The sequence below is a fragment of the Haliaeetus leucocephalus genome, unplaced genomic scaffold (assembly GCF_000737465.1).
Source record: "Haliaeetus leucocephalus isolate CR32 unplaced genomic scaffold, Haliaeetus_leucocephalus-4.0 Scaffold317, whole genome shotgun sequence".
NCBI lineage: Eukaryota > Metazoa > Chordata > Aves > Accipitriformes > Accipitridae > Haliaeetus > Haliaeetus leucocephalus.
The window spans coordinates 1,936,996-1,949,244 of NW_010972753.1; the positions used below are offsets into that span (position 1 = coordinate 1,936,996).

Below are 12,249 nucleotides of genomic sequence, written 5' to 3' on the forward strand. Positions count from 1 at the left end.
ATATTCTCTGTAACGGGCTTTTTTTGTTGCCTAATGTACTGGAGATGCAAGGGCTTTGTTTGTCTTACAAGGCAGATTCTGCTTCTATGACTGGAGCTGGCTGCAGTTAGCAGTAAAAACATCTTAAGTACATTTGAACATATTGTGGGGGGAACAGTATCTCTGAGCCTTGTAGCTCAGTTTGACTGGTTCTGTCAAGTATTGGGTTGTCTGAAGTGCTGAAACATCTGATTACAGTGATAAGGTGCTGAAGATAGGCTTATCTCTTTACTGTATTGATTTATGGTATGTTATCAAAATTTGCTGACTCCTTGACTATGATCTGTATGTGAAGACCATGTAAATAAAGATTAAGTAAGACTCAAGTAAATGCCTCTGGATCTTGCAACTCTGTTATCAGCCCTGGCTAAAGGTGTGTTTGCAGCTATCTTGCAGCTGCAGTTCAGGCGTGGGTCTGTTTTAGTTGTGCTCCCTTAGCAGCCTCTGAGTGGTGTGGGCTCAGCCTGTGCTCTTGGCTGGGCTGTTTTGAGCTGAGCCCTGCAGGTCTCCACAGTCTAGTTCTGACAGGCCTGGACCAAGAGCTGGCCTGCTGTGTGTCAGAGCGCAAATGGGGCTTGTCAGGAGGCGTTAATACAGGAATTAATAGCTTTCCATTTTTAGCAGTAAGGACTGCTGTGAACTCATTCCCTGCTTTTGTTGGTTTCCAGTTTTGAAGATTAAAATGCTTTATGAATGGAACTCTGAAAATACAATTATCTGATTCTCCAGCATGATGTCAAGTACTCAATGGCTGCTTGCTCAGACATGAAGGAACTGTTGCCTGCAAAGGTGAAGGTTAACAGCATGCGAGATGTTTTCCATGAGGGCCTGGTTTGAGGCTGTGGAACAAATTCCTGCAGGAAATAAAGGCTACTTTTGATCTACCAGTATTTCCCATTTCAGGTATACTTCTCTGACCATGCCTTTTTAATAGCAAGATCCTTGGAAGGAGAGAAAAGTACAAATGACAAGTACTAATCATTTTGCTTGACACATTTCTAGAAGATGGTCAGGTACCAGGTGATGAAAGTGGCTTGAGAGATGTAAGTGGACAGGAGAGCTGGCATTATTTGGGCAGGCTGAAGATCTGTTACCAAGTACACTTTCTCTTTTACTGCTTTTTTGGATGGAAGGGCTACAGATAGTTCAACAGGTGATAATGTTTAAAATGTGAACAGTCTTTATATGCCAGTTGATATACTTTAGTTTATGCATTACTGGGAGAGACGAAGTCAGTGGAGCTGAGGCATTGAAACCACATTTGTTGATGTTAAGGCTCAAGCTACACATCATATGAAGTATGTTTCCTGAGTGCATAAATACTCTGTGTAAAGGTGGTATGCCAAACTTGGAGAGTACCTTTGGCTTACCTCTCTGCCTACTGCTCAGCTCCAATTAATTTGTTGGGATAGTGTTAAAAGAAGTTTAATGAAATGCTGTCTCTCCGTAGCAAAATTAAACTTGACCAAGCAGCAAGTCTGGAAAGAGTGTTGTGAGACTTAAACATTTAAAAGGTGAGAGGAACTGTCTGTGGGTTGTCCAGAACAGTGTGACAAATATTTCATGTCTGTCTCTAGATAAGCAAATGTTGCTTCTGTATTAAAGAACAGTGAATTTGTATGAAGTTGAAAAAGAAAAAAGTTTAAAAGCATTGTCCTTAACTAAACTTTTTGTGTGATTATTAAACAGCAATGTGACTTACAGAATGCCACCGGCTGTTACTTGTGGAGGCCTATAAATAGTTTTTCTCCCAGAGTTACCAGAGAGTGGCAGGACTTCTGGTGAGCTCTTGTGCACCATTGCAGAAGATCTGTATTGAAAAAGCTGTTGTTAACCATAATAGGATATCACATCATAACTAGCTGCAATTAGATGCCAGGTATAGGAAAACTACTTTTAAAGCACCTATTTTATCAAAAATACAGAAAGAAATAACTTGTAAATGTCAAAGTGAATGGGAGAGACTTTTTGAATGTTCTTTAACTCTGCATGTGATTATGTGAAAGGTATCATAACCTGGCAGTTCTTTGCTTTTATCCTCTTTGTGACTTTGTTTTTGAAGGGGCAATACTTAAATAGTTTCTCCTTTGGAGTTGTCCTGGCTATCAGAATTTGGCATGCTTGGTGTCTTAAGCTTTTTTTTTCTTGTGGAATGTCCTTGCAGTACTTACCCTACTTAACTGAAAAACATTCCTCTAATAGCCAGCTGAAATTGGTCCCTCAAGTGCTTCCAGCAGCAATGACAGGCTTCTAAAAGTTTTGCCAAAAGCTAAGAAGGAAAAAACCCCTTCTGTAGGTCCCTGTGGTGGGTTCTTTTAAACTTTGCTAGTGTGTTGTGATGCAGGAGTCATCAGGAGTGAGCCTTCCAATGTTGATGAATGCACAAGCAGGAACCTTGTTATTTGTGCAGTAAACAAACAAGGAAAAGTGTGCTTGCAGTGCTTGATTTCAAGTAACTCCTTGGTCATGTCAGATGATAATCAAATACTTGTGCAACTAAAATCAAGGTAGATCTGAAAGTCTTCAGTCTTTCCCTTCAAGTAGTTTCTGATCCAGATGTGCTGCAAGTATTTTAACCTTGACTTTGCTGGCTCTGCTGTAGTCAGCCACTGTTGCAGTGAAAGGTTTATTTTTGTCTCTGGGTATTTTATTAATGATGCTCATAATAATTGAGCTCTCCTGTAGGCCAGTGCCTCTGATTGCTTATCTCTTTGCACTGGTACAGATTTTCAGAGAGACTTCTGTGGACAATTTATCCTGGCTCCTACAGGTATCCCTGCAGGACCGTGGCATAATGGCAGAGGCCATGTATACCTGCTGTCCTCTTGAAGTCTGGCTGGTGTTCCTTGTCTAATGAGTGGGTAGAGATTCTGGGTAGCAAAATTTTGGAGACCAGTAAATAAGCTTTTACTACATGTAGTAAAAGTTTAATAACAGAGCTGAGCTGCTTCACTTAAGTGGTCTGTTTTAAGCCTTCTTTGAGTCAGTCTGCATGACTTAATAAAATAATTTGTACACAAGTGTGTGGTGGTGTGTGTAACAGTCCCACAGACAGACTTGTGTCCTCAACTGGTCAGTAGGATTTATCCTTCTTGAGCACTCTTTAAATGCAAAATGGCTTCAGTAAGGCTCTGATTTCTCCCAGAAGTAAAGAATATATTAATTGAGAAGTCAGTCTGTGGGCTGATAGGGAAAAAAAATGTGGCTGCTGGTTATAAAATTTATTAATAAGCACTTTCATGTTCACAGCTAATCCTAATTTAGTCTTCAAGTGCAAATGAGCTCTAAATTGGTAGTAAATGCTTTCTTCTGGTTCTTTCAATATGTATGTTGCAGTGATGAGTCTTCATTTGTGCTTGAAGAGACTTGCTAGTCTACCTAGTTTCATATGTGCAATGTGCTTACTTTATTAAAGCAAGAAAATGATTTGTTTAGGTAACATTATATTGGCTTAGTGACTAGCTAAGTCATTTCAAGAGGAATGTATAGTATTTAGCTGGGTATAAGAGGAGAAACTGTTGTGCTCTCAGAAATGCTACAAATACTGCATTAAAGACTTCTAGTGTCTGGCAGATTTGTTATTTCGTGGGTGCGTTTTGTGTGTATTCCTCTTGGCAATCTGAACTGGTGTAAAGGTAGTAGAGGGGAAGAAAGAGGGTTGAATTTGTTGGTAGCTGGGTATCTTTAATACTTTGAGAGCTCATTCTGATTCATGATTGTTTTACCCATAACTTCCAAAAGGATGCTTGGATGCACTGGGTGACTTAAACTGACTGTGGTGATTACATGGATGTGCCAGGAAGTTCACAACTTGCTGGTGTGGCGCAGTATAGCTTGATTTGCCTGTATTTGCTATGTAGCTGCAAGTCCTCAGAGTAGGAGTGTGGGGTATGTTCTGTGGGAACTGTTTAGGAAAAAGCAGCCTTCTACCCTTAATCTTGTGTAATACAGAATAATGAAATGGAGTAAAAGCACAGGGAAGCTTGATGATCTGTTTTCTCATGGATGGGTGAATAGATGACTATTTCCACCTGCTGCCCCTTTTTTAAGCCTCCTGCCATGCATGATTTGTTGACTCCTGTGTATAAGTCAACATGATGAGGTTGATTCTCACAGGTGAAAATTGAATGAAAGGAATAATTTTAGTATAGATTTCTGCTTCCTGCTGTTTTCTGCTTCCACAGAGCTGGCAAGGAGGAAACAAAAGGATTCTTCCGGGGGGGGGAGTGTGTGTCTGATAGGAGACTTAAAAATTTAGTACTGAGGAGGTTCATGTTGCTAAAGCCAGTTGTTTTTCACTTGCATCTGTTAACAGGCAAAAGCTAGTTTCTTTTGTCCTGGGCAGTAATGAAAGCAGGGGCTGGGGGGGCTGTCCTTTCATTCTTTGGAGGTGTGGGTTTATTTTGTGGTCGTTGTTGAAGGAAAAGGGCCAGTTTAGGCAACTGTTGTCATTCTGAACTCTTAGTTAAGCCTGTGATATTTCTGTAGAAACTTCTCTGGATAGTCTGTTTCAAACACTAGTGTGCTCTGCACACTCATTTTCCATGCAGGCAGATGGTTTTAACCAGGACAAAAGGAATACAGTTAAGTTTTCAAGTTTTAAGAAAAAGATTGCTATGTAGGAGTTGGTGACTAAATGATAACCAGTTATCTGAAAATGATGTACTGCTTTACCTCTTGCGTGGGGGACAGTGTGAGCTAGTAGGATGAGGCTGTTGGATTTCCATAAACTGTGGTGCCTTTTTGTCTCTTTTTTATTTCTCCATTTGTTTTAGTGCCTAAAGGAAGTCTAGGACATGTGAAATACAGGCAGTGGAGCCTAAAGTTTCTCCTCGGTGCTGGATTTTAAAATTTATGAACATCTTGGCTCACTAAGCATTTCTGCAGCATGCCCCTAATTCTGGACTTTTTTCATGAATAAGATTGAGGTACAACATTGGCATTGGAAAAACGCCTCAGATGAGTCTATGGGTGAGAGGAGCCCCTGTACACCTATAAGCCTGGTTACTGTATTTCCAGTGAGTGGCCTGACTTGTCTCTGGTGGGCTTGGGGCCAGAGCAGTCAGGTATGCTGCTGCAGCAGGTTGAAGGCCCAGCCTCCTGCTGCCCTCTTCTTGAACTGCCCCTGGGACCCCACCTGGCTGGAGATGAATCTCTCTTCTCAGGTGTGTTCCCTTCATCACTTGTATCTGACACCCTCCTGCCTTGTCTCTGCACATTTCCTGTGAGGTTTCTGAAGAACTGGAATTGATGGGTAGAGTATTCATGTGTGAGTTTCAGACTTTCACAACATAATTACTTATATTTTGAAATGATTAATTTACACAGCTCTGAACTGAAACAATAAGCCAGTCATTCAGGTTGCTGTTTACTATTAGCATATTCTGCATATTGGCTACTAATGTACACTCTTTAATGTGTTCTTAATGAAGCAGTTCACTTGATTTTTTTTTTTTCCTTCAGCATTGTCTATGGAAAGTGCAGCTACCAAGGGAAGAATACATCAGAGATGTGGAAGCATATATAAGTGCTTTGTGCCCTATTGTTTCAGTTGTGTTACATTCTCGCTTGCTAGGGGAGATGGTTCAACATCAGGGTAAGAAAAATCTGAAGTCAGAAATGGGGTGAATATTTTCAAGTGAGAGCTAATCTTTTCCCATAGTTTACTAAGATCTTGTTAATCCTCTAGTATGAGGAGGTCTTGAACCAGAATATTTTTAGAGATGGTCTGGCTCAATAGCAGATTACTGAGCCCAGTGTTGGAGTATCTGGGTGAAATTAGCCAGTGTTATGCATGAGGCCAGACTGGATGCTTATAGTAACTCTGGACTTTTGAGCTATGCTCATGTTTACAGATCACTGTCAAATAATGGCTGCTTGGTCCTAAAACTGCAGAGGAAGGTCTGCAGCTGCTGCAAATCATGTCTTCAAGTGTGCTGGGATTCCAAAACTGTCTGGTTTAACTGGGCATTAACCCTCTTGAGAAATGAGTATCTCTCAAATCTTCTACACAGTGGTTTTGTTTCTGTTCTGTGGAGTTGAAACTCTGGGCCTTTTCATTCCTTCTGGCAAGTAATTATCAAATAGTTACAACAGTATTTCATGCTTGGTAACTGGAGCTTCCTTTGTTCCTGAATAGCGCAAAAAAAAAATTGTGAGTACTTGAATTAACATTTTGATGTATATTCAAAGGTGTTCCTACTGTTGTAATCACCATTGTCCTTTTTCCTTATCAATGCTTGGTATAGCTTATCTGAGCTTGGAGTGGGGTGGTGGCAAGTGGATTTGGGTGAGAGATCCTGAGATTCCTGAAAATTCCTTATGCCTTCAAGCAACCACTGATGCCTCAAATATTTTAAAAAGTAGTCTCCCAACTTTGGAGAATTAATTAGCCCTCCAAGGCAAATCTTGTGTGGTATAACCAAAAGGAGACCTGATGAAAGAGCTTGTTGTTGTTTTAATTTCCTAAAGCTAATCACATAATAGGAAGAACTCGGTCAAGCTTGTGCCTGGCTGCCTAGCGAAGAGATCTGTTGCTGAATGCTGAGCAGCTTGTGAGGGATTAGTAGGTTCGTGGAGCAGAACAATATCAGTGATGATTTGTCCTGCAGTCTCTGCCAAGACATACCTAGCAGGAATCCTTGAAGCTGTTGAAAGCAGATAGCTACATGTGGTATGAGTATTTCAGTTATTCCAGAGTCTGTTCTCTGTCTTTCTACTTCAATATCTTGCAAGAGCTGCAAAAGTGAAGTGGTCTGGGGGTTAGTTGCATACTAGTTCTGTTTTGGTTTCATGCTAATTTGCTCTTGGAAGGGTATGGCATGCATTATTAAACTGAGTTCTTTAATGTTGTTGTGGTGGTGACATAAGAAATAAGTAAGGGAGGGCAATGAGCATGGGCTTTGTAAAAGATGAGGCAGAAGGTAAAGAAGTGGGGCAAGGAAGCAAATGCCAAGCAAGAAGTGGGGACCACATGTCTGAAGTGACAAATTGTTGTGAATGTACTGGCTTTGGAGCAGCTACCCCTGTCCTCCCCCAAAAGAGTGCTGATGCGTGCCAGAAGCTGCAAGTTTAAAGTAAGCAGTGCAAAGTTCCCTTCCCAGTGCAAAGCTGCAGAGACTGGAACCAGTTTAAGAATTGTGGCTCTAACTATGGCCCCATTTCTTTTATGCTTTTGAAGTTCCAAAAACGTGTTGGATTGATTGTTGGCCCACTTACTACTGTAGCCACAGTTACTAGGCAGATAAACTGTGTACTCTGAGCATTAATTATTGCCTGGGTCATGGTGGTACCTGATTGATGTTAGATAGGTACTATAAGAACTTACTGGTACAAATGATGGGGATTTTGGCAGGAGGGTAGGGAAGGAAAAAAGCTTCATAGTGATAGTGGACTGTGGGGGTGGGGCGTTTCATCAATAAGGGTAAAAATCATCAATGGTGTTACTGACTGAGAAAGGGCCAGCAGTCAAATCACTTGCTGTTGTCCTACAGTACTTATTTTTTTGTTGGTTCTATTTCCTGGTAATTTGCAACATAAGGAGTTAATGAGTGAGATGTAGAAGGTGAAAAATAAATATTTATCTCGCAACATGCATCAAAGATCAGATAGTATGAGCAGTAAGAAGCGAGGCCTTTCCACTTCAATTAAATATCCTTGGCAAGACATTGGGGAATTGGCTTGCTCTTGACTTTATGTAGAGGAAAATTCAAGTAAATGCCTTATCTGTTATTTCAGTGTGTCTGGTTAAAACATACAGGGATAATGGAGCCCAAGCTTTACAGATGGCCAAACATAGGTTTCAGGTAATCAGGTTTTCAGTTAGTCTACTGTGGACTTATGTAGAGATGATAGATGAGCTGAACTGAGATTTACTTGGTATAGATTTTTTGTTCACTTGCTTGTACAAATCACTAACATCCTGGAAACTATTGCTGATCACATCCGCAGGCTATGCTTACTGGTTTCCAAGGTATATGCATTTGGGTGGAGGAAGTAAAACCAAATAATTACCTTGGTGATAAGTCTTCAGTAGGTTGGGGCAGGGGGAACAGTGTGTCAGTGTTGAAGCATTTGGTTATAAACTATGCCTCCATAATGTGACTGTGCCAGGTGGTTTTTCTGATAGAGACATTCTAAATCCTGGTTATATTATTGACATGTTGCATGACTGTAGTGGCTTAGTTTTGTGCTTGTGAAACAAAAATTATGATACTTGCCTCACTGGGAGAGCCTGTAGATTAGTATTTTGTTAGGTCTCCTCACTGATGCTGGTATGACTGTCTTTACAGTTTTGTTCCTGTTCTAGTAGGTGAAGCTTTACCAGCATCCTCCACTAACATAGCTTGTCAATTCCAAAATCAACTGACAAAACTTGCAACGTGTTTTTGAGACACTTGTTTGAATGGAGCATCTAAAATTGTTGTAATAAAGATTACTTTAAAAAAACCAAACGAAACCCCACAAAACTGATGTGTACAGCAAACCTGAGGCTTCTGAAATCAGTACACTTGGACTGAATAAATACATACCTTTATGGATAAATCATCAGCTTGCTTTTGAAGATAATTACCAGAGTAACTTCTTCAGTTATTTTCAAGTGAGTTTTTGTGTGCTCTGAGTGAGAGATCTTTGCCATAGCCTTGTGAAGATATCAGTTGGGGTCTCCTCTGTCCTGGGTGTTAGAAAAAGGATGTTTTTATAGGGCAGAGTCGATAGGGTGGTTTGCTATGCCTAGTTTTCAATGCCTTTGGGGGGGGGGGGAAATGTTGAGTTGGAACTATGAAGTTCCTTGTCAATGCTGTGGTTTCTTTCTGGGATTGTAGTTTTGTGTGTTTTCAAGTGATCTAAAAATAATTACATGAGTAAGGACTTGCCTGGATTGTGATACAGTGGGTGACCAATAGTAGCCATAATAAAAGTAATTTTTATTATATCCATTGTAGATCTACATTATTGTAGATAAACACTTTTGGTCAGGGTTAAAGACTGATTTAAAAGAAAATTGTTTGGATCCCCATGCACTGAGGAATATCTCCGGGAATGGAAGGGGGAGGGGAGAAGGTACATGAAAGCTGTTGTTCAGATGGAACTCGAAGAAGAAAGTACTTCAGGCTGACAGCGAGAACTGTTCAACCTTTAAAAAAAGTGGCAAATCCTTACTGATTATTTTTTTTCTTTTTTAATCCCACAGCTGATTGCAATGCCATTCTTAAAGCTCTACAGCCCATTTTTCAGGAGCAGGGAATGACAGAAACAGTTCATAACTGGGAAGACCATGGTTATTTAGCAACCTACATTAAAAAAAATGGCAGGTGAGTGGATTTTCTTTTCCTTCCTATATATTATGTCCCCTCTGTGCTCCTTACAAATATTTATTTCTCCCTTTATTGGATCTCCTTGTGGGGTGCAGGCAGGGCAAACTGTTCCTTTGCTAGCTTTGTGTATTAAGTGACTAAAATAAAGCAGAATATTGTTGATAATCTTGTCTATGTCATCTTGCAGTTTGACTGTCAGAACAGTTCAATTGGTCAGTCTGGGCTGTATTGATGCGGTAACAATGTATGGTGTCTTGGTCTGGGGGGCCAGTCCTTCCTGATGCAGGACAGCTCAAGTCAGTTAAATGTATTTGTAATTCTTCTGACAATTGAATACGTCTAAATATATTTGAGTCTAACCTTAGCATGTGAATGATGAAAACTTTCTGTCTCTGTCTTGTATGTGCTTTTAAACACTTTATTATACATTTCAAATTCTCAAGCAGCTACTGAAGTACCTAACAGTATGACAAAGGTGGTTAGTGTCATTAGTGACACTCACATAAGCAGAATCTACTGGGATAAACTGGTAAGCAAAACCACATTTACTTTATTTCCTGAAGCTGCTTTACAGTGTCAGGGTTAGTTAATTACTGTATACATCTCTGGCCTATTTATTAGTAACTGCTATGATTTTATTGCACTTCATTTGTTTGCAGTTATTCAGTTGTTTGTTCTTGACATTTATTGTGGCAGTTGCTGCTTTTGTTCTTTTTGAAATCTCTACTTACTTCGGTGTTCTTCAGGATTGGAGTTAAGCTAAATAAGCTTTAATTTGTTGGTTCTCTTCTCTTGGGAGTCCTCTTAAGCAGCTCAGTTGACCACACTCCTCATATATGAGAATTGCCTAAGGATTTTTAACTTGTATTGGTTCTCTCTTATTACAGAGTGAGAGAATTGATATATTTAGTAGGAAAATCAGATCCTAGGTGAATGTGTTGCTTGCTGGAATTTGTGTCTCTGTTTACTATCTATGAACATATAAGTATGTACAGCTCCATAGCTATGCATTTTATATTAAAAAAAAGTAGTGTAGGCTAACTACATTGGTAAACTTGGGGCCTGACTTAAGGTAACAAGTAAGTTGGCATGAGTCTAGTCCTATGTTTATCTCTCCCAATCATGCTCTATGGAGTTCCTAGTATATTTCAGTCAGCTTTTCAAATGTGACAGTGGCTTTTTCTGATGAAAGTTAGTTGGTTTTTATACTCGATGGGCCTAGAAAAACCTGTTTACTTGTCTCTTTGTTTTTGTATATTTGTTTTGGTTTTAGTTACTTGTGCTTCTGTGTTCTTCCTGAATAATTTGATAAAGATTCCAGTTCTGGATAACCTTTCGTTTCTGAGGTCAGTGGAAAGATAGCGAACTTGGTAATTCACTACTCTGGTGCTGTCTTTCCTCTGCATTGGGTTAAGCTTCTCTTTAGTTGCCCTAGAAAGGTAATGTCAAGGATATACAAACTCTGAACAGTTAGAAGGCAAAAGATCCCCAGTTAGTAGTTTTTCACTATGCTGCTAAACAACTTAAGCTCTTGTACCAGAGAATAGTTCACAGTATTCTTACTGCTGTGGGAAGATGAAGTTGGGGAGGTGGCCTGCCCCAGTGGCCTTCCTGCAGGGAAAGAGGGGAAGGTCTGATACGTTGGGTCTTTGTTCTACATACTTCTTGCCACTGCTTCTTGTGCTAAGTAGAAGAGCTGGGGAGCAAGGGCAATCACTCTGGCACCTCTACTGCTGCAGACTGCCCACTTGCTTCCTGGATTTTGTCTTTAGGGCTACACCAACAGTTTGTCAGTTGGCAGGGTCCTGGGTTGGTTTGTTCCAGAGTCCTTTCCCAAAAGGCAGTGTCGGTGAGGCTGCACAGTTTGGGCTGCTTCTGCTGTCATGCAGTTTTATCAAGTAATCAAGTAGCCTTACTTCTCACATACAACCCTCATGCCATGCTCTAGGGCATGCAATGCATACTTGATGTCAGCTTGATGTAAAATACTTCCCTGGTGACTGCAGCAGAGCCCTAGTGTCACTTCAGATGCTTTGATGTGGCAGTTGGTGGGTTGAGGGAGAAACCTCACTGTCTTGGGGCCATAGGAATACCATGTGGGCCACAGGGAGAGCTGGGGCTAAGTGGTGTAAGCATGGATGTGGCCTGTCTGTTCTCAGGGGAGCTCAGCTCCTTGAGCCCTCCAGGCTGGGTTCAACCAGTTTAGTCAAGTATTGCTTCTCATCTGTTTAATAGCACCATATGCTAGACATCTTAGGCTAGTGCTGTTTATCTCTTCAACTAAGTGATAAATATGATGGAGAATACTGAGTTTCAGGAAAAAATGCTCTAAATACTGGGGTGTCCATGTAGGACATGAATGGGCTTTCTGCTACTGCAGCACTGTGGGGTTTTTTGCCTTTCCTGATTTGCACAGGCTGATTGACTTGCTCTGTCAGTCTCCATTTGGCATGTTTTTTAGCAGTCAGATGTAGAAGTCTCTCCTCCCTGTAAATATGCAGGTGCCACAACCTTGCCTTCACTGTCTGCATTGCTAATGCAACCATGAATGGGCTTCCTGACGAATGTGGTTAACTGTCAAAAAGTTGTAGTTGAGCTTGGTTTTAATATCAAATTACTGTTGTCAGCTTAATGTTAAATTGTGTACAAGTGTTGTCAATTCAAAATTACATTTGCTAGTGAAGGCTCTTCACCCCTTATGAAGTAAGTTCTCAAAGTTCTGATATAATACAGGTCTGGAAATAGTTGAGCTTCTAAGAAGCTATTCAGGAGAGCATCCTAAACATAACAAAGAATTGCAGAGTTGTGACGCAGCCTCAAAACTGAAGAATGAAGGACAAGAGTGCACAGAAGAGCTGAATATTAAGATGATACCATTTACTTGCAAGTGACT

At 40.5% G+C, this 12,249-nt stretch overlaps 1 protein-coding gene across 1 annotated transcript in view; it reads left to right on the plus strand.

Annotated features, from left to right (window-relative positions):
- The first annotated feature begins 4,879 nt into the window (after window positions 1-4,879).
- SMS (spermine synthase) overlaps window positions 4,880-12,249 on the plus strand; it is a 36,967-nt gene continuing 29,597 nt past the window's right edge. The window contains exons 1-2 of the mRNA XM_010571274.1: window positions 4,880-4,967; window positions 9,233-9,353. Coding sequence (XP_010569576.1) covers window positions 9,286-9,353 — 68 coding nt within the window. The 5' untranslated portion in view covers window positions 4,880-4,967; window positions 9,233-9,285. The remainder of the gene's footprint in view (window positions 4,968-9,232; window positions 9,354-12,249) is intronic.